The sequence below is a fragment of the Aspergillus candidus genome (genome assembly GCF_002847045.1).
Source record: "Aspergillus candidus strain CBS 102.13 unplaced genomic scaffold BDW47scaffold_1, whole genome shotgun sequence".
NCBI lineage: Eukaryota > Fungi > Ascomycota > Eurotiomycetes > Eurotiales > Aspergillaceae > Aspergillus > Aspergillus candidus.
Window position 1 is genome coordinate 162,134 of NW_020194006.1, and position 21,337 is coordinate 183,470.

The following is a 21,337-nucleotide window of genomic DNA, read 5'->3' on the forward strand; positions in this document are numbered from 1 at the left end:
CTCACTGTGCCTGGAAGTCAGTCAGTCAGTGGCGGTGGTTCGGACCCAATTGTGGGCGGCTGCAGGGAGGTGAAGATCCAAGACATGGAGTCTGTATCTATCCAGTTTCACTGGCATTCATGGGATGGAATGCAGTCAGGGATAGGGGTACGGGGGGGTAGTGTCCCCTCACTGCGATGTTTCAGAGCATCCGCCAAGGGAGTCAAGGTTCAATCATTCTGCTCCAATGCTTGAATCAACCTGTAATGATTGTGATTGCTCCATAAAGTTTTCTGAGGCTTGGATAATAATCCAATCAGAATCCCATCGTATATAACATGGTCATAGTATGATAGTACTAATCAGATACATCCAGAGCCCTCACTTCGAGCCTCACTTCCTCCCCGCCAAAGCGGGAGATCGAGGCTTCCCCTCATCATCCCAGTCGATCGGGTCCGGATTAGGTTTGTATGAGCAAGGAGGAAGCCCGAGCAGACCACATCTATCTTTGAGTTTGAAGATTCGGTTCTACACATCACACTGATTACGGGGTATACGACGTATGATTGCCTCGTATCCAACTCTTCACAGCCTGCGTGAACTGTCTGTTTTGACTTTCAAACGCGTGATTTATAAGGAACGAACTGACCACGTGGTATTGGCCGAGGATTATGTTGATATCCATACTCCGTATAGGACTTCAAGTACGGAGTAGACAAGACCAGAACTCGCCCCCGGCAGAGTGGCAGAGTATCGCGTCAATCGCGGATTGATAGTCTCAGACATTTCTGCCTCCAGGACAATCGTAAAATAGTGTCAACAGACAATGCTAATGGGGCCTTGCTCCTTGAGATCAACCTAGACATTGTCTTCGATCGACAGACTGAGCGTGACACCATCAAACCTGCGCCGCTGCTTTCAGCTGAGTATGATGTCATTCTGTTGCCTTGCTGGAGAGGTTTCTCATGGATCACCTGGTATTGATTTTGATTGCCTCGCTGTCACTGCAATGTTCCTCAGGATTCTCCTATTATCGCTCTTAGACCTCTGGTACCTTATGAAAGTACTTCGTATAGATGATATACTTCTTTGACAGGTAGATAGAAACCTAGATACTCCGTACCTAAGTACCTACCTCATGTTAGAGTAATAACTAGGCTGTATCAACAACACTACTAGGTACCTACTAGTAATCAAGCCCACCCCTGCAGCTCGCTTAACCCCAGCCAGTAGCATTACGATCCGCGCCGAACCATCTCCTCGGAGTCACACGACGGGATGTGCCGCTGTCATCATTCAGAAACATGGATTTTGTTCCATCGTCCTGGGCTTCATGTAAGTGTCTTTTTTGGGCACCAATCTAATCTAATGATGGGAGAGGAAGAAACAGGCAAAATAAGACATTTAGACAAAAGAACCTATCCACTAGTTTGAGTAGCCTGTTCTCCTATAGTTATGCCCAACTACTACCTAAGTACGGGGTAGGTGGCTTAGTATATACTAATCGTATACCGCGGTAAGAGTGATATTCATACCTAGCCCCCAAGAGATCGGGCAACCCGCTCCTGGACCCCGGGTGATTAATTAATTATAATTATAATTATGTATTTGGATCGCCCAGACATCCAAGCCATTCCAGTCCAATGGTCTAGACTTTCGTATGATGATGGTTGACTGCGCACGGAGGAAGATCAGGGAAACTAGATAGGGACACTAGGTAGTAGAGTCAAATTAAGTGTCGACAGCGGGAGACCGTGTGCCTGGCGCATGGATCCAGTGTGTGACTTGCTGTTTTAGGCGCTTTGCTGGTCGGCTATTTGATTACCTGCATTGTGTGGGCATAGTACAGAGACGGACACGGAGACGGAGACGGAGACGGATTAGGAGGAGTACAGAATGCTGATGTATGATGTATGTATGTAGGTACGAGATAGTGTCTGTAGTTGAGGTATTTGGCTGAACTTGTTTGTTTTATTATATTTTCCTGCCTATTCTGTACTCTATACTCATTCTGTTAGATTCCCCAAGGCTCAATTGACAAACAAGACTAAGACGGCAAGTCCTGTTTGTCTTGATAATCATGTATGTCTGCGCACGAGCCTGACACTCACGTAGAACTTTCCTTTCATTTTCCAAAGCCATTATAAACCCAGTGGTTGCACCCGACCAGGATCCTGGAAAAGGAGAGGCTGCCCGAGTTACACGGGTGGCACCACCAACCCAGATGCGAAGAGTCAACTACCGGGACCCCTTGCTTCCGGACCTGCTGATATTCTCTGTCTGTATTCTGTGTGTAGGATGGAGGGTCTAGTCTGGAAGTACAGAGTACATACATGAACTACACAGGCAGATAGTAGGTGTAGGTATGGGGTACTCGAGGGAACCTGGGGAATAAACGAGACTGGACTCCACCTTGTAGTGGTACGACTGGGTCTGGTGTTTTCATCCACGGTAGCCTTGTCCTACTCCAGAAAAAAAAGGCATCCAGATAGACTGCAAAGCAGAAATAGACACTATATAAAAAATAAATTCAAACTAAGGACAAACATGCCGGCAGCCGACGGGAGGGATCCAAGGGGATGGGAGAGGATTTAGAGAAAGTTTGTTTCTGCGGATCGGGTCAGGGGAGAGCGATTGACTGACAACTTCTGACTTTGACACTATTCTATGAGAACAGAGGAGGGGAGAGGGGAAGGGAGAGAGGGATTTACTACGTACCTATGGAGTGGACATTGGGACCGACTAGAGCTGAGACTGGAAACAAGCGTGTGAATCCATTGGCGGAGTAAACAGTTCAATCAGACCGTCGGGTCGTGACTGGACCATATCATAGGGCAGGACTAAACGAAGTTTCAATTCCATCGGACGGACGGACGGACGGGCTGATTTGGGTTGGTTGGTTCAATGGGTCTGGGACAAGGAAAGAATTGAAATGGAAGAAACCAGGGCCCTACCTATGGGACTAGTAAGTACTGCCTATCCGTAGATGGTAAAGTGAGCCCCTCGACTCGACTCAGTAAGCTCCTCACGTCTTAATTTTGGCGGAACCGATGAACCCACCGACCCCTTTTTGCTTTGTCACGGTCCTGTTTGTCTGGCAATCACCTGGACCAGTGGACAGTATACTCTGTACAGTGTACGAGGGTGAGATGGTTGACTCAAATCCCTGTCTCGTGACGATTGCGTCTAATGAGTTTATTGAAATGGGTGAATACCGTCAACTGGTGACGCTGAACGGTCATGACTGTCAGGATGGACACCCCCACACACTAGGAGGTACTAAGTCGATATTTGGGCCCGTCATTTCATTCCCGTCCGTTTGATGTCATGTATGTAAATCTCCCATAGCTAGTACAGTACCTAGTACACACGACGCGGGAAATATCCTCCCACTAAGGACCCTGACTCTATCACCATTGCGGATCAATTACATCAACTATATTGTGATAGACCTCGCCGTTAGCCAGTCAGTCCCGTTTGGCGACTCGCGAGCGAGGGATGCAAAGTATCCAACTGACCTCCTCGCATTATTATTATTTGGTTCGGCGGCGACCATGACAAATACTCAGATCCCGTACATAGTTCCTTGGTTTTAGACGTTCACAGGTATGCTAGGTGTAATGGAGTGTATCTATCCCTGTATCAAATACCGACGGTTTTCAGGCGCCTTAGATCTTACCCAGACCTGAGGCTCTAGCTCTAGCTAAGTTGATGACATTGAAATAACAACTACGGTTCTACGGTCTACCCCGTAATTCCTGCCCATGGTAAAGACAGCGGTTGTGCCTGAAGCAACCAGGGAACAGCTGGCGTGTTTGGCGTGGCGGTGGGTAGTGGGTGGGCTTGCGGGAGGGCTTATATAATACCAATCATATCTGTAATTTGATAAATTGTCGAATTACCAAAGTTACAATTCAATGTTTGATGTATCCTTGCCCACATGTACCTCAGTCTCAGTTCCAGTCTCGGTCTCCGTACTCCGGTCGGTGCGTACGTCGTACATACCAAGCATGTACGTATGTATGTAAGTCGGGTTCCTCAGCTTTGACAGGGACGGACGGGACAGGGACCCCTCCTTGTAATGATCTCATACCGGTGTGACCTGGGGAGTGGACAATGCGGTGTGTCGCAATGGGGTAGGTAGGTAGGGTGTGGAGGCTGGCCCTTCTTCAGCAGTGTCTCCAACGGGTGATTTCATTCTCCAACTGGGTGGGCTCTCCAACTGGGTACTGTTCCAGGTAAACAGACAAGATAAAAAACAAAAAAGATAAAATTAAATGAACTAATATGAAGCTTCTGATCTACTACATCCCTTCTATCAGATCCTGGATTTTGGAATGTCCAGAATGCCGCCTTGAGCTTTGTCCCTGAATTATGCTGTAACTCAGTAAGTCCGATCACTCTGGCAGATGAGAAGCGAATGGAGTACAGCCGCCGAGTCGTGACACGACCAACCCCACAGGTGGTTGACCGCTGTGATTCTCACCGTCTTCCGAGCGCGCTGGGGCTGGTTGAGCAGGAGTTGCATCGGCAGTCTGTACCTGTTCTTAAAAATGAAGATTTAATTTAATTTTATTTATCTGGGTAATTAATTCATCCTCTTATCTTGATGGAAGCGGGCTGGAGGTTGGGGAACGTCCGGGTCTCCATAACAAAATGGGTCATGGTCATGCATAACCATGGTTGTTGATATCGGGAGTTGATTGACATCCAATCAATCCAAAATGAGATAGATGGATGGATGTTTAGATCTCCGACATATCGAGATGATGAGGAACATACATACCAGAGAAGAACCCCTTGCCAATAGAATTCAACTGAATCAGAAGCTTGATGGAAAGCATTTATCTGTAAACTGTGAGGTCATCGCCCTTGATGAGCACTGATCGACTGCCTGATCCATTTTTGTTTCACAATGCTTTTCTCCTTTTTGATCTGATGATCTGATGATCAGATAGTTTGGTATGATTTGTTTTCTGGTTGAGTGTTTGGGAGAGATAATAATCCCCAGTGTCTTGTATCCACGTCCGATCCTACCTTAGGCTTAATATACCCAAGAGGATAGCATCCTCCAGGGTCACGATTGATCCTGCTGTACTCCGTACTCTGTACACGTACAGGTCACTCCTATCTGCCGCACATTACCCCTCCTGATTTTGGGCACCGACCACACCCTGGCCGGCTCTCATGGGAGAAGGATCAAACGATCGGTAAGGGTCTGGAGGTACATCTCATCTCTATTAGGTACCTAGTACGGAGTATACGGAGTAGTTGCCATCTGATATAATCTCAACCATTCTCCGTAGTGTAATAGTCTGGGGTTATGGATGCCACCCGTTTCTTTCTCTTCCCCATGGGTAAGGAATAAGTAATCAATTGAATGTTGAAAATGGATTGGTTTTTTCTTTTTTGTCTTTTATTGGTCTCCATGTGGCGCTCTGCAAATCATTGAACCGACAGAGCCAGTATCTGAGAGAGCTGATTGCGGGTCTCTTACACACGCCTTCCCCACCCCCTGCCGACCGATTAGGACATTGAAGTCATTTTTCCCCCAAAGTTACCAAGTAAATACTTGGGTATAACTTGGGGCATCCGCTTGCTGGTTGGATTTCTCAATTCGTGATCCTCACGCCAAGTCCTGACCCGACCCAGCATCAGCTCCAGTCGGTGGTCCACTTTTCTTTCCTTCTCTTTTCTCTTTTTTTTCTTTCTTCCCCCTAGTTTCTGACGCTAAGGCCTGAACTCGGAGGAAGGGTCGAGGAAAAGCGACCAGTCAATTTTGTATTTGTTTCTTTTTCTCTTTTTCTTTTTCTTTCTTTTCCCTTTCTCTTCGTTCTTTGTTGTGTTTGACCTTCCTTTTGTTTTGTTGAATCCTGCAATCAGGATCCCGGCATAGCTTGCCAGTTGACTTCCTGGACCCAGTCCCCGTCCCATCGAGGTGTACCATGGAAACAATGCGAAGATGCATCCGATGTACCGAGTATGTATGCAAGAGTGGATGGATATGATGGTGAGAGGAAATTATGGATCAGAAATCCCAGGGTGATAAGATGTAGGACATACTCCGTAGTTTGTTCCCCTGATCACCGGTCGTCCATCCATCTTGCTGGCATGTTGCCCTTCAGAGAGTCACGTTATTGCTCTGGATTGTCAGATGACAGGAATAGGAATCCTCATTATTGTCGAGGATGGATTCTAGGGAAAGAAAAGAAATCAAGAAAATAACAAAATCAATAAGTAAAATAAAACAAGATAACATAAAATCAACAAATCAAATAGATAAAATAAAACAAACCAGTAAAATAAATAATAACATCGGTGTTCAGTCAAAAGAGGGGCAGACAAGACAGGCAGCTTTCCATCAGTCAAATCAATCAATCAACAGTATCAACGATGATCTTCTTGCTCACCATCGTTTCTCTCTCTCTCTTTCTCTCCCTTCTCCTCTTTCTTTTTTTCCTCTCTCTTCCTATTCTCCTCTCTAGTTCCTTTCCATTCTTCTATTCCACTATTCCATACCCCATTATCTTACCTAGTTGGATCGCCTTCCACTTCCCTCCCCCCCCCACATTAACTGAATAGTGAATATTTTGACCACTTCGATCTGCTACCCACCTTCCCAAGCTTCCAAGCTTCCAACCTCCAACTTCCCATCTATCTTCTTCCCCTACCAGAGTCCAGACGGGTCAAGGCGGGAGAGACACAAAAAAAAAAAAAAAACAGGTGCCCTTTCGAGTTTAAGCTGACCGTTGAATCGGCCGGCTTCCCCCTCCTCCACTCTCCGTCATTCTTCTCCTTCTCTTTTCTTGCTTACCTTCTTTCTTTCTTTCTTTCTTTCTTTCTCCTCTCTCGTCTTTGTCTTTTTCCACCCTCCCGTCTTGTCTGGCGTCATTCTCGTACGACAGCTTCTGGTTTAGGTTTACCTACTTACTTCTTACTTCTAACTTCTCACTTCTTACTTACTCACATCCTCGCTCTTTTCTTTTTTCTTCCCCCTCCCCATCTCCCCTTCCGTCGTGGATTTCAGTGATTGAATCTCGGCTTTCGATCATATCCAGAATTCTCCTTCGCCAATTCTTTCCTCCGTCATTCGATCGACATAGGGAGAGAATCTATCGTACTTAGTGACTGGACTGGCCGCGAACGACCCGACAGCTTGGCTTAGCTCTCTATCTCCCCGATTGATCGGAGAAGGAAGGCTGTGCCAAACAAACGCCCATCGTATTTTATCCTTTGGGCCAACTTTCGGCGTACGTACTATTACTTCCTTTCATCTCGACGCTATTACCAGCCCCCCTCTTCCTTCCCCTCCCCCCTGTTCTGGTGTTGTCTTGCCTGGGTTGCACTGGTGCGGTTGACCTTGTTTATTATTATTATCATTATTATTTTTGTCCTTGCTACCACATTTATTGCCGTTCTCATGGTCCATTGATTTGATTTGATTTGATCTCTTCTGCCCGGGGCGTGTGTTTGTTTTGTTTTGTTTTATTTTCATCTGCTCTTTTCTGATCGATTCATTCTATTTTGCCTTGTTTTTTCTTTTTATCTTCGATTTATATTTTCGGTTTTGTTTTTCGGTCATCTATCAATGCCTGGCAGGTGTTGGAGTCTGTTTTTCATTTTCATTTTCATTTTCATTTATTCCTTTTTTCCCTTTGACCCATGTCTTTGCTCATCTTACCTTGTTCAAGACAAGTCCACTCACTACCTCTGCCCACGGACCTGTAACGGCCACCGGTTGAGTCCCTAGTACCTAGTACTTAGTACTGGTACTTGTACTTGGTACTTAGGTACCGGCCGTCGACAGTGACGGACAGAGACAGAGAGACTGAGAACAAGAAGACACCAAGAGAGTCTGATCCTGGCTTGGATCTGCCAGAGGCACCGACTTATTTTTAATTACCTGGTCGGCTACTACTAGGGACGCCGACTAGGTACTTAGCAGCTCCCCAGTGCCCACTCTGCTGGTCTTCTGCGCGTCGCCGTGGATCACTTTTGTCCCATCCTTTCCCCCTCTTGCCCGCCGTATAATTATACTCCAGTCCTTAGTGCCATTTCTCATAGTTAGTCTTGGATGCCCGATTATCCTTCTTACCACCGCCCTGGGTTTTTTTATCTTTTATTTTTTTATTTTTTATTATTGATTTTTTGTTTTTCGTTTTTTGTTTTTCGATTTTCGATTTTTGGTTTTCTTCGGGGTTTTCTTTTTTCTGTCCCTCTTTTTTACATGATTAGCTTGACTCCTTCCACTTCTCTGCCCGCTCGTTTTTCCTTGCGCCGGCAACTGTCCCATGAGATTCTTCCTGTGCTCCGCAGATTTACCATCATCCCACCCTTTCCATCTGCCCGTTGCTGTTTCAATGCTTCTGGCTACCTCCATCTGTTCTTAGAGCTTCGAGCCGATCGCTCGACTGTCGCTTACCCTCGCGTCCACTACCTTCCCAATCTAAGCTAACTATTGGAAAGCTATCACCTCGCCGCCTTTATCTGGCCTATCCGCTGACCAATCCCACCCCTCTTCGTGCCACCAGCTACCGTGACTTGTGACTTGGAATCGCGTACTAGACACCTCCGGACCGGTGCGAATAGTGGCGGGGAAGTTCAAAGAACAAAACCGAGCGAAATCAATAGACAATCACCGGGGCAGGCGGCAGGAAGAAAACGTAACAAAGAAAAACCCGAGATCCGCCAACTGACCGTTTCCCTCCGCGCACGCCGTTAGGGAGCCGATCGCTTTTTCGAGGGTCATTCGTCGCGCGGTGGAACGAAGCGACGCCACTGGTCACTTTCTACGAAGGCAGCAAAACCGCCATGTTCTCGTGACTGTATGTCTAGTACACTGAATCACCCGTTCCCAGCGAACTTGCGACAGCGGGGGGTTCCCGACAGCAGCAGTGGCCCGAGGATTATGGAAATTATTTCGCCGGACGACAAGCCGAAACCCCTTCCCTCTTTCTCAGGCCCGCCGCCTTCAATGCATCGAATCCAGCCGCCCGAGGTGACGCATGGCCTGGCCTCGGGGGTGTACGAGCCCGCGTGGCGGCCCTCCTACCCCTTCGATGGTCCATCCGCCGAGCAACGTCGCCTATCCAGCGCTCCTCAACCACCCATACCACCCCCCGGATACCCAGTCATGACCAACCGAGAATTACCACAACCCCCCGACGCTCGGTATGCTCGACAGACCAGCTTGCCAGGCCCTTCCCACACGCCGACAGAAGCAGCTCCCCCGCATCCAACCTTTCGCGCCATGAACGGAACATCCCATGAGGCGCCCCCTCACTCCGCACCCCCCGATTTCCGCCAACGCATCCCATTTACTCCCCAGGAACCGCATGGTAACGGGGACCCCGGTCTCCCGGCGCATTCACTCCCTCCGACGCAATATTCGACTCCGGTGCCCCAAATCTCCCACCCCGCCACGTCGTACGACTCCGGATATTATCAGAACCAGGCGTTTGGGATCCGTCAACGCAAGGCGGCCCGAGCCCAACAGGTAAGTTGCTAGCCCTGACGGTGTGATGTGGACTATCAAGGGGAGAACATGGTCTAACTTCCCGCGGTGGTAAGGCTTGCGATCAATGTCGAGCGAGAAAGGCAAAATGTGATGAAGGACGTCCCTCCTGTAGTCACTGCAAGGAGAACGGTTTGGTCTGTGTCTACAAAGAAGTTCCTCCGCACAAGTTCGTGATCGACCCCTGGCACGAAGAGTGACGCACACTGACATCGGTTCGCAGGCAAGAAAAGGCCATGCAGCTCATCTTGGATCGGATACAGCAAATGGAGGATCGGATGGACGACCGGATCACTCAATTCCACGGCCTACAGGTGGTGTTTGGGAACACCATGGAGAAATACTTTAGCGGCCCCGAGAAAGCCAAGGTCATCCACGAGGCACCGAAACCGACCGTCGCACGACTCCTGAAGCAAGAACTCCCGGAGGTCATGCGGAAGGCCGAAAACGAGGAAAGCACGGTGATGGTGACTCAAGACCCCGATCAGCCGGGCCCCGTCACAGACGAAGGCCTGGAGGTCGGCCATGAAGGCGAGCTCTCCATTCCGGTGGAGCACACGACCGCGGCCCACAAGTTGCTTCTCTGGCCATCTATCAAGGCGTTGCTTCTTCCTTACCAGTACGACGAAGACTATGTGATGAAATTGGAAGAGGAACGCGGCTTGATCCGCGTTTATGGGCGTGGGGAAGGCGACGACACGAGCGAGGACGTAACCGTGACGACCACATCGGTGGATAAGTATCCTGAGTGGGAGGCGGAATACCCCAAAAATGGTTCCTCGAGTGGCAATTGGAGCAACATGGCCAACGCCAACGCCAACGCCAACGGACACCAGGAGCGACTGGCCGACAATGGCGTGGACGACTTTGGCGTGCTAACGGCGCAAGCGGAAACCATTCTCAGTTATCACCAGTCCTACATGGACGATATCCATAAATTGCACCCCTTCCTCGACCAAAACGATCTGGAAGCCAAGGTCCGGCAATTTGTCAAGATCTACTGCCACCGCCACCAGAGTCCCTCGGCACCCATGATGAACAGCGGCAGCTTCGTGGGCACGCCACGGGGGGCCAAACGCAAGCGCTCCTGCGAAACGTTACAAGGGGCAGGGTGCGATGTGCCCTCTCCTGCCGGCATGATGGCGCAGCAGGCCGGCGATCGGCCCATCGAGAAGTCGGTCGACAACGCTATTATCCTGCTGGTATTTGCCCTGGGCAGCATCTGCCAGGTTCGCCATGGTCCCATCCCTGGGCCCGTGACGGACGAGCCTCCAAACTATCTCAAACAGTATATCCCTGGGCCCACGACCCGCAGCATTCTGTCGCCTGACCGCTCCGATTCGGTCTCGCAGCCCTACATGTACGCGTCTTCAATGGCGGACGGTCGCAATAACGCCACCAGGCGTCCGGACAACCAGGGATTGCGGAACCTGGACAAGATCCCCGGATTAGCTTATTACGCTTACGCCACTCAAATCCTCGGGAGTCTCCAAGGATCCAACGGGCTGCGACACGTCCAAGCCGCCTTGCTGGCTGGTCTATATGCTGGGCAATTAGCGCATCCTTTCCAAAGCCACGGGTGGATCTACCAGGCTGCTCGAGCTTGCCAAGTGCTGGTCCGATCGTATGTTACTATACTATCTTGTGTCTTCTGGGTTGATTGCCCGTATCCAGGAAAGCTTGCTGACCGCTAATCCAGGAGACGCTATGAAAAAATGACTGATGGCCCGGTCAAGGATCTATACGATTTCGCCTACTGGACATGCCTCCAGCTTGAAAGGTAAGATGCCGATCTAGTTGCAAAAGAGTCACAGGAAAGCATGGGGAAAGAATCATGGAGGTCGCTAACTAGCAATGCGTTAGTGACATCTTGGCCGAACTTGATCTCCCAGCTAGCGGAATCTCGCGCTCCGAAGCTCGCATTTCGTTGCCCAAAGGCCGATTCACCCTCACGCTTCCCAATGAAATCTCCGCCCCGAGCACGATCATGATGTTCTTCTATTCCGCCCAGATCCACCTGCGAAAGGTCTTGAATCGTGTCCACACGGATTTATATAAAGTTGAAAGTAAGATGTTCGCGGGGTTCGCGATGCTTTGGTGGCGAGGCTAACGTCTCGGTTAGAACACGGCCAGAGCCGCTGGACAACGACCGTCCAAGAAATTCTGAGCATGAACTTGGAGATGTGGCGTAACAGCCTGCCGGAACCCATGCGATGGAGAGACACTGATCCGCCGTCGGATGATATCAATGTCGCTCGGATGCGGGCGAAATACTATGGCGCCCGGTACATCATTCACCGACCGCTCCTTTACCACGCCCTGCACTACATTGGACCGCCGGATGGTCGCGCGGTCTCGTTGGATTCCCCCACCGGATCTGCTCCGTCCGGTACCAAGTCGCAACAGGTCTCTCCATCATTGACACACAGCGCCACCAACATGACGCGTCTGTCAAGTGACATGGGCCCAACGAGCCGAAGCATTCCATCGTCAAACCCGGGGGTTGTGACTGCGCAATCCTACCGAGAGCTCCCGAAAAAGCTACGAACGGCCTGCCGCGTTTGCGTCGACTCTGCGATTGCGAGCACGGAAGCCTTCGATGGGATCAATGGCCGCCCTGTCGTGACCAACATCTTTGGCACTGCCCATGCGTAAGTTGTTGTTTTACCACCCATGCCTTCTTATTGCTGACCAGCTTCCATAGTCAATTCGGTAACATGCTAGTCCTGTCAGCGACCTTTATGTCGCACCTTTCCGAGTTGGTGGATCGCAAGACTCTCGCCCGTCTCCTGAGACGGACGATTAATTTCCTCCTGCAGAGCCAGAACATTTCGCCTACTCTGCGGGCTGATGCACGCATCCTGACCGAGATATATGAGAAAATCTTCCGGGAGCCGCCGTCGGCGAGCTTTTCCTAGGAAGGATGAAACTTTGCTGCCTTTGATTCTTTATTATTACTTTTGAGTTTTTCCTTCAGCCGATCATTTCTTGCATGAATCCGCGGGTGTCCTCCGTTTGCCGAAGGTGTATTTGCCAACATCGACTATGGACGTTGAGCGCCAGTCGGCAATGAACCGTGGTTGATGTATTGATGCTCGACAGTGTCCCTTTCGAGTTCACCATTTCCGTTAATACTTTGGCCTTATATGGATGCTCCCGGCCATTGCTTTGTGCACACCCTGGCGTGAGGTTCTCTTGATTATACAGCATATTGCAAAAACCAGTGTTGCATGGTGGTTTGTTCGGTTTTGCCCAAGATTCCCGGTTCTGAATTTCCCGACGTTTGTGGAGTCCAATCAATCATTTTCTGCATGTGGAAAGGGATGGTGGCTATCTGATGTTTTTTTTCTTCTTCTCATCGCTTGTCTGTTACCCCGACTATGTTCGCGGGGAGTTTTGTTGGCGTTGTCTATTGTCTGTTATTTTGTATGTATTCCATCGTTCCGGTCGACCGGATACTTTTCTTTTTTTGGACGTTTTGGGATTGTTGTTTGGGTATGGGAGGAACATGTGTTCATTGCATTTACAGCGTATCGAGGCGGAAGTCCACCGCACCGAGTATATTGAGGGGAATTGGGATGAACCTAGGATCTCCAGAAATACTTGTGAGGAAGCAGTTACTGGTTGGCCGTACAGCTCAATGAATACCTGGATATCTATAAAACCGGGGGATTTATCAGTTAAGAGGTGACTCGTCCGTAGGATTTTCCTAGGTGAATACACCTGGTACCTACTTAGGAGACTGCCAAGAAGCCAGTCAGGTAAAGATGAACGCCTCTGTACCTCGGTTTCCCATGATGCCGCATCCTCGCCGTTCCCCGCAATCTGGGGTGGAGTAGGGGGTGTTTTTAACCTTAAACTACCGATTGCATTTATAGGTATGTACCATCGTTGTCCATTCAGACGTTTTCTTCCATTCCGTTTCTCTCAACCACACTGACAGGGGAAAGAAGAAGGGAAAACAGAAAAGAAGAAGATAATACTCCAGCTGCCCACCATGCCGTCCAAGTCAAACTGGTTCTCTCATGAAGGTTAGTCCCTACCTACCTACCCAACCATATCACACCCACCCATCGATCCATCTCAACTAATTTTATCATCAGGCTTCACAGCCGATGTATTCGGCAAACTCCTCCAACGGACTATCCTCAGCCCCTGGAAAGTCGTCCCGCTCGTCCTCCTAGCGCACTACACCGAGCAGGGGAAAACCCTCGCCCAACAACATCCCCGCCTCCTCCAAGCCGCGCACGCCCTCGCCTCGCTGGCCGTCATCCGCCGCGCCAACGCAGCCCTCAACCGCCGCGCCCTCAACAACGGCGTCTCGGACCGCTATGACTGGAACCGTGAAGTCGTCGTGCTCACTGGCGGTAGCAACGGTATTGGAAGACAGATTGCGCGTCTGCTAGGCGATAGGGGTATCAAGGTTGCTATCTTGGATATTCAGCCGCCGCAGGATGCGGCTCTCCTGCCCTCAACGGTGCGCTTCTACGAGTGCGATATTACGGCCCCGGCGGCCATCGCAGACGTCGCAGCCACAATCCGCACAACAATGGGCGAGCCGACCATCTTGATCAACAATGCAGGCATCTGCAGCGGCCGCACCATCCTCGGCTCGAGCGAGTCCCAAACCCGCCTCCAGTTCGAGGTCAATACGCTATCGCACTACTGGCTCACCCGGGAATTCCTCCCGCACATGGTCCGCTCCAACCACGGCATGGTCGTCACCGTCGCGTCCCAAGCAGGCTACACGACCACCCCCAACATGGTCGATTACTCGGCCACCAAGTCCGCCGCGATATCCTTCCACGAGGGGCTCGCGGCCGAGCTGGTAACGAGGTATAGTGCGCCGCGGGTGCGCACCGTGCTGGTGACGCAGGGCTTTGCGCAGACGGCGCTGATTAGTCGGTTGACGCCGGAGGATACGTGGTTTAATCCGCTGCTGCATCCGGAGACGGTTGCTGAGGCGCTTGTGGAGAAGGTGCTTGAGGGACGGAGTGGGCATGTTGTTGTGCCGGGGTCGAGTGGGTGGGTGGCGAGGAATTTGAGGAGTTTTCCCGGGTGGTTTCAGCATGCGTTGAGGGTGCAGTTGGAGAGGTTGATGAGGGCGGAGGATTGATATTTCTATTCTATGTAATTGTTGTTGGTTAATTTGATAGTATAGGATCTCTATTTTGTAGATATTGTCAGGAATCTCAGTCCGGTTGAAACCCTATACTAAGTGCTGTTAGAGATTGTATGGCCTAAGGCACATGGCAGGTTGATAGATGACTGAGGCAGTAACCATGGCTCCACTCCACATACCACACCCATGGAACGAGAAATCATGGATCGATCGATCTATATCCAATACAGTAGATCGTTCCATCCGAAACGGGATTTTGCTATATTGATTCCCCCCAGATCAACCCTGCAAGTCATAACAATGCTGTTTTGTTGTGATGCAGCGCATGCTCTGGCCGCCATGCACGTGCCTCGCCCCACTTTTCATCCTCTCCAGCCAGTCTTTCTCTTTCGCTTTCTTCACCGCGATTTCTCTCTCTCTCTCTCTCTCTCACTTTCTGTCTCTCACTTCGGACTTTCATCATCGTGTTTCAAAGAGGAGACTCAACTGTCGAGTTGCATGCATATCTGTCATCTAGCCTGTTGGTGTTTCTCGCTTTGTCCAAGCTCTTCTCTCCCGAAATCCCCGAGTGGAACGTGCTGACTGGCCTCGATCTGAGATGACGCTAAACCCACCCGATCGTCTGAGCGGCTGATAGCCTGATTGTCTGGAGCAACCAGTTCCAAACAGTGACCCTCTTTCCCTCCCCCAGCCAACGCTAACTCAGAAGAATCTAAGATTCCCACGGTTCAGCTGGCCAGCTTGTTTACTCTCGACTAATCCAGGCGGCAAAACAACACAAGCTCCCACTGGTCTATACTTCTGCCAGCCTCCTCTCTTTTTCTCCCCTCTACTTGGTACTTTCTCTTGCGTCTGACTACTCCCTACCTTCTGGACCTCTTCCATTCCATCCTCCTTCATTTCATCCCTTTCTGTCATCTCTTTCCCTTATTCTTTATTTTGAGTCCCACCTACTCAACAACCTCGGGCTTCAACCCATCAGCCCGTATTATCATCAAATCCCATCCGCTTTTGATCCCACCCCACATGGTGATCGCTCTCTCTGCCCACCATGCTTAAGGCCCTCATGGGCGGGAGTCGCTCATCCTCCGATGTCCGCAGCACTTCCTCCAGAAGTGGCCGCCGCCGAACCGACTCCAAGGCTTCGTCGACAACCAGCCGCAAGTCCTCACGGGGTGACGACCGTGATCGCGGCTTGGGCGACCTGTCGACCTACCCGACTACCGGCGGCCGGAACAAGCGCTATGCCGCCAGCGCCGCGGGCGAATCAGTCGCTTCCAGCTATGCGACCGCCGACCCAGGTGTCTTGGATGAACCCGACCGCGTGATCATCGAACGTCGCCCAGGACGATGGGACAACGACGACGAGGACAGACCTCACGATCGAGATTTGGACGATGTGGACAGGTATCGCGATCGAGACTCGGGCGACCGGGATAGACAACAGAGCGCCCGCAGGCGCGATCGGGTGCGATCGCCTAGTCCGGACGGCGAACGGACCAGGCGAGCCAGGATGGACGATCGCTGGGAGGCCGATGACCGTGCGAGCGCTCGTCGGGAGCGACAGCGCGCTCAACCCGATGTCACCCTCCCTCCCATATCCACCGCCATCCCGACCACAGGCGCAGGAGGTGCGTCGCCAAGCGGTCCCGTCGCATTCGACCCCCATGTGCCGCAGCAGTTCCCCGGACAGTTCCCGGCCCTCCACACAGAGCCCTATCGACCGCCCAACCCGGCCGGTGAGGCGGCCGATTACTACGGCGACCAAGGACAGTCCGTCGCCGACCAGCCGGGGATCCGTCCGGCGGCCCCCGAGGTGCTCCCCAACAACCAGGCACATCTGATGCCGGCGTCGCCCGCCGTCAACCCGCCGCCGGAGCCCAGCAGCGTGGGTGGAGTCGGGGCGGCCGCCGCGTACTACGGCAATGCTGCGGATGGGGCCGCGCCGGTAGTGCAACCCACGGGTCAACCGCCGTTGGCGTCCCCTCCCGACACCCTGCATTCTTCCCATCCGTCTGTCCAGTCGACGGGAGCCGCGACCTACGGCGTCGGGGACATGGATTCGCCCATGTTCCCCCCGCCCTCGTCGGCAACCTCGTTTGTCCCGCCGATGCCATCCAACCATGCCACAAAGCCGTCCCATTCGCACGGTGGGACGGGTGCCGCGGTCGGCATGGCAGCCGCCGCCGCGGGGGCCGGGTACATGATGGGCCATCACCATCACCATTCCTCCAGCCCGCATGGCTCCCCGCCATACCCCGTGCAGCAGGCGGGAAATGCCCCCCACGATGCGTTCGCGGGTCCGTCCATGTACCCGCCCAATGTAAACCCGGCCTTGTATGGCGCGGGCGCGGGCACGGTCGGATACGCCGCGCACCCGTCGCATCCCCACCACGCGGCGTTGTACCACGGGCCGTCCTTCCAGTCGGGGGGCATGGCGTTCCACCAGCGCCGACGCGGTCCGCTGGATCGGTTTGTCGACTTTTGGCGGGACCCTGACGGCGTGGGCATGTTCGAGGACTACACGGAGTCCATCGGGGTCTGCAAGTACTGCTTTGCACCGGGATCGACCTCGCGCGATGCACCGCGCAAGCACCACTACGAGCCTCGCCGACACTCGGGCGACCGCCGCAGTAGCCACTCGCGCGTCGAGAAGCTGAGTCGTTACACCTCGTCGGAAGATGAAGGCCGACATCGCAAACGATCATCCCGAAACTCGTGGATCCCGGGGTTGCTGGGCGGATACGGGATCAAGTCCCTCTTCAACACCAAGGATTTCGAGGACACGTACAGTCTCCGTCCGGGCCGCGTGCCGAGCTCGCATGGCAGCGAAGGGGGGTCGGTTTCTGGGCGCAAAAGCGATACCTCCCGGGGCGTGTACCGCCGTCGGTCTCACGATCGATTGGACCGCAGCTCGTACTCGGACGTGGCCAAGGGGAGGTACGGGGAACCCCTTCGGCGCTCCCGCTCCCGGTCGCGTTCCTCATCCCGTCCGCACCGCCATTCCGCCCTCCGCGACGCGGCTCTCGGAGCCGCTGTCGGAACGGCGGCCAGCGCCGTCCACAGATCCCGTCAGCGCAGCGACAGCCGGAGCCGCAGTCGGTCGCCCCGCAAGTCCAAGGGCCGGAAATCGTCGTCCTCGGATTCTTCCTTCGTCGACATTGGCCATCCGTCTCGGAAATCGACCGGAGGGGCTTTCGGCTCGTTCTTCACCGCGTCTTCGGAACGCAGAAAACGACCCACCGCGAAGAAGCCGCGAAGCCTATTCTCGTTCAATAACTCCTCATCCTCGTCCACGGATGCCGACCTCGCGTTCGGGAGTGGCTACGCGAAGAAACCCCCAGGGGCGCGGAAGAAGCGCGGCAAGAAGCAGGACCGAGACGACGTCGACGCCAAACTGCTGGGTCTCGGCGCGGCGGCCACGGCGTTGGCGGCCTCGCCCCACGGGCGCAGCCGGCGGCCCGGGGAGGTTCTGCTTGGCAAGGAGTCCCGCACGAGCCGGTCCGATTATGCCTCCTCTGCTACCAACGACGATGGCTGGGAGGATCTGGACTCCAGTGACCAGTCGTCGTCTAGTGTCAGCTCTGCTCTTGCCTTCGGCGGCCACAGTGCGCTGTTCAGTTCCGATGACTCTTCCGACTCGGGCACGTCGAAATGGGGCTGGAGATGGGGAAGCAAGAAGGATAAGAAGGGCAAGAAGGAGAAGAAGAATAAGAAGAAGAGGACCGGGTCGGGTTCCTCCGATGATCGCTTCCCGACCGGCGCGGCTGCTCTCGGTGTCGGTGCCCTGGGGACGGCCGCGTTGGCCGCTGCTGCCTCTCGCCGTCACACCAGCCACGACGGTACCGGAAGCCTGCAGCATGTCGCTCCCGTGCCGACCAGCGACCCCTCGCGCTACGACACGGTTCGGATACCGTCTTCTCAGCCGGCCTTTGTGCGCCCTGGTCCCATTCCGCTTCAGCAACCGCAACCTGTGACGCCTGTCTCCCAAGCCGTTTACACTTCTCAAGGCGAGTCGATCCATGCCTACACTGCACCGACCACCGGGCCTCTGCCGTTCAGGACTCCCTTTGAGGATTACACGTCTCGGAACAATTACACGTCTCGGCCCCGTGACCGGGACCAGCCTGTCTCAGCATATGTGGACCCTGGCGAGGCGCCGGGGCACATTGACCGTCTGCATCGGCGAAGTAACACCTTCCCCGCATCCCCCACGGAGCCACTGGAGGGTTCGACCATTTCCAGCCTGAGACGCCGCGCGACGGCGAAAGACCAAGCCTCCGTCTCCTTCAACCTCACCGAGGAGCAAGAACGACGCGCCGACCGCCTTGAGAGACAGAATCGCAGTGCCGACTTGGATGGTGGAGTCCAGCTCATTGACAATGAACAAGAACCGATACGGCCAGAGGATGACCGCTGGTCGAGGTGGCGGCGTGGGGAAGGCGAGCATAATCGACGCGCTTGGGATGAAGGTGACAAGCAACGCCAGCGGGACTCGCGTGGAGACAACTCCTCATCCTGGATGGGGGCTGCTGCCGTCGGCACTATTGGTGCCGCTGCCGCTGCCTCAGCGTTATCGGGCAGAGGTTCCAATGATGGTTCTTCCGAGGCTAGCAGTCAGCGACGCCACGATGAGCGTCGCGAGAAACGCCGTGCTGAGCGACGCCGTGGCTCGGAGCCGGGATCAGTAACTGCTGCCTTCTCCGCCGCGCCAAGCAGTGCACGCGATACCCGTTACTATCCTTCTTCTTCCCCTTGGTCTCCTGAGCCAGAGCCTGCTCAGAAGCCTCCCCGCCGAGATGTCTCCCCCACGAAGCCGAAGTATGAGGATTACGCCGAGTTCTTTGCTCCTAAAGAGGTGCGGCGCCGTTCTAATGATTCTTCACGTGAATCTCAGGTGATGCCGACGATCATCGAGGTGGTTCCCGCCAAAGAGAGACCAGAGAGTCCCATTGAGCCTGACCCAGAGTTCCTCAGCCGCGTTCCCTGGAAGGTGCCCGACATCACGTATACCGACCCGACACCCCCGCACAGCGTGACCGGGTCTGTTAGAGATGCTGCGTCTCCTGTTCCCCGGCCGCAAAAAGTGGCCCGGGAAGAGGCGAGCTCGAGCCCCGAACGGCCTGTGACTTTCTCGCGCGTGTCCTGGGGCGAGCACGAAACGCACGAGTATGAAGTTCCGTCAAGTGACTCCGATCGTGACTCCGTTGACCGCGACCGTGTTCGCCATCGGGACCGACGGGAGCGAAAGCCCAACGAAGATTCCGGTAAGGGTATTGGTGAAGACATCGCTTTCGCGGCTACGGTTGCTGCGACTGCTGCCGCCGCTGGATTTGATCCATCGCTTGTCACGGACCATCCGAAATATCATACGCGTTCGTCGCCACCGCATGGACGTTTCTCTCGCGCAACTGAACAAGAGGATGAGTCCCGTGGTCGCGAGAGACCATCCCGTGCCCGTGACATGGCTGCCAACGGCGCTTCTGGTGTTCAGCGCGACGTGGACTTTCGCGACAAACCCGAATCTCCCACCGATGTCGCTCTCCATATGCCGGGTGGGTTCGAGGAGCCCGAGCGGCAGGTAGACTCCCGAGATGCCTCTATAGACGATCCTCGATCGGTTGTCTCGGCGCCCGCCCCCGGTGAATACTCCGAGCGAGTCTCGACGAACCTGCAAAGGCGAGTAAGCGGGGATACCGAGGAAGGTGACGATACTGGATCACCCTCGGTTGAGTTCAGTAGCGCCGATGGAAAGAAGAAGCGGCGGAAGAAGCACTCAAAGCGGAAGAGTGACGGCCTAGATGACTCGGCTTCTGTAGCTTCCTCGCCCGCTAAGATCGGCGACGACCGTGACAAGCGCCGGGACACCAAGGAGAAGAGCCCCGAGGAGAAGTCTGGCAATTTCTTCACCAATATATTCGGTTCCAGGGTCTCGGAACCAGTAGAGAGCAAGCGACCGTCTTCTTCAACAGATAGACGTGAAGTCAAGTCAGAGATTGGATCCCGCACCCCCGAGGAGTCGAGACACCGGCGCCAAGAGAGATCCTCCAGGCATCGCAGCTCCAATCGGGACGAGGGACTCGACGACGATGACTCGGCCCGCGAGGATGACATGATTGCAGACAAGGAGAATATTAACGTCGAAAGTTACAAGTCTAGCAGGCAGCGCAGGGAAGAGCGACGTCGCCAGAGATATGAGTGGGACAACAAGGCGGAGGAATCCGAGAAGGTATAGTTTTAGCTGACTTTTCTTTGCTTTTATTTTTCCTTTCCTATTGTCGTGTTTTGAATACCTGTACAAACCGTTATGTGTTCTGCCCAGTTGATGTGTCCACATGTGATTCCGAGTTATGATATGATATGATTGATTGATATATGTACTAAATATTGGGGTTTTCTCTATTTCTCTGTCGTATAGGATCGGGAATTATCGCGAGACCACACCGATGAGGAGCGGTCTTTTCTAGCAGAGGTTCCACCGGAGACCGCGGGTGTCACCGGACAGGGACTAGATGTCGTGGACTCGGCACCAGAGTCCCAAAGTAGACCGTCATCCCCTAAGGTGACCGAGGACGAGAACGACGGCGCGCGTTCGCGTCGCTCGTCCATCGTGCGGTCGACCGAGTCACCCACGGCCGTGCCCTTGCATTTCCGCCGGCCGCCAACATCCCCGGCAATGCAGCGCTCGCCATCAGAGGGCTCCGCGGCAGTGCAGCCTCCTG

General features: G+C 53.3%; 4 protein-coding genes across 4 annotated transcripts; all 4 read left to right on the forward strand.

The window, feature by feature from the left end:
• The first annotated feature begins 8,620 nt into the window (after window positions 1-8,620).
• clcA (putative C6 finger domain protein) lies at window positions 8,621-12,527 on the forward strand. Its single transcript, XM_024819602.1, has 7 exons — window positions 8,621-9,475; window positions 9,550-9,662; window positions 9,717-11,117; window positions 11,193-11,273; window positions 11,357-11,559; window positions 11,616-12,144; window positions 12,198-12,527. Exons 1-7 carry the CDS (start codon window positions 8,807-8,809, stop codon window positions 12,409-12,411), a joined length of 3,210 nt encoding a protein of 1,069 aa, XP_024676445.1. The 5' UTR covers window positions 8,621-8,806; the 3' UTR covers window positions 12,412-12,527.
• Window positions 12,499-13,157, forward strand: BDW47DRAFT_699 (uncharacterized protein). The gene has a single exon (XM_024819635.1). The coding sequence runs from the start codon at window positions 12,644-12,646 to the stop codon at window positions 13,058-13,060; it is 417 nt and encodes a 138-aa protein (XP_024676446.1). The 5' UTR covers window positions 12,499-12,643; the 3' UTR covers window positions 13,061-13,157.
• A 333-nt stretch (window positions 13,158-13,490) lies between these two features.
• BDW47DRAFT_121545 (short chain dehydrogenase/reductase family protein) lies at window positions 13,491-14,609 on the forward strand (the record flags this gene model as incomplete). The annotated part of the gene is made up of 2 exons (XM_024815648.1): window positions 13,491-13,524; window positions 13,597-14,609. The coding sequence occupies 2 exons, from the start codon at window positions 13,491-13,493 to the stop codon at window positions 14,607-14,609; spliced, it is 1,047 nt and encodes a 348-aa protein (XP_024676447.1).
• Window positions 14,610-15,442: 833 nt separating this feature from the next.
• On the forward strand, window positions 15,443-21,002 carry lah (involucrin repeat protein). The gene has a single exon (XM_024819901.1). It carries the CDS (start codon window positions 15,667-15,669, stop codon window positions 20,848-20,850), a length of 5,184 nt encoding a protein of 1,727 aa, XP_024676448.1. The 5' UTR covers window positions 15,443-15,666; the 3' UTR covers window positions 20,851-21,002.
• Window positions 21,003-21,337: the final 335 nt, after the last annotated feature.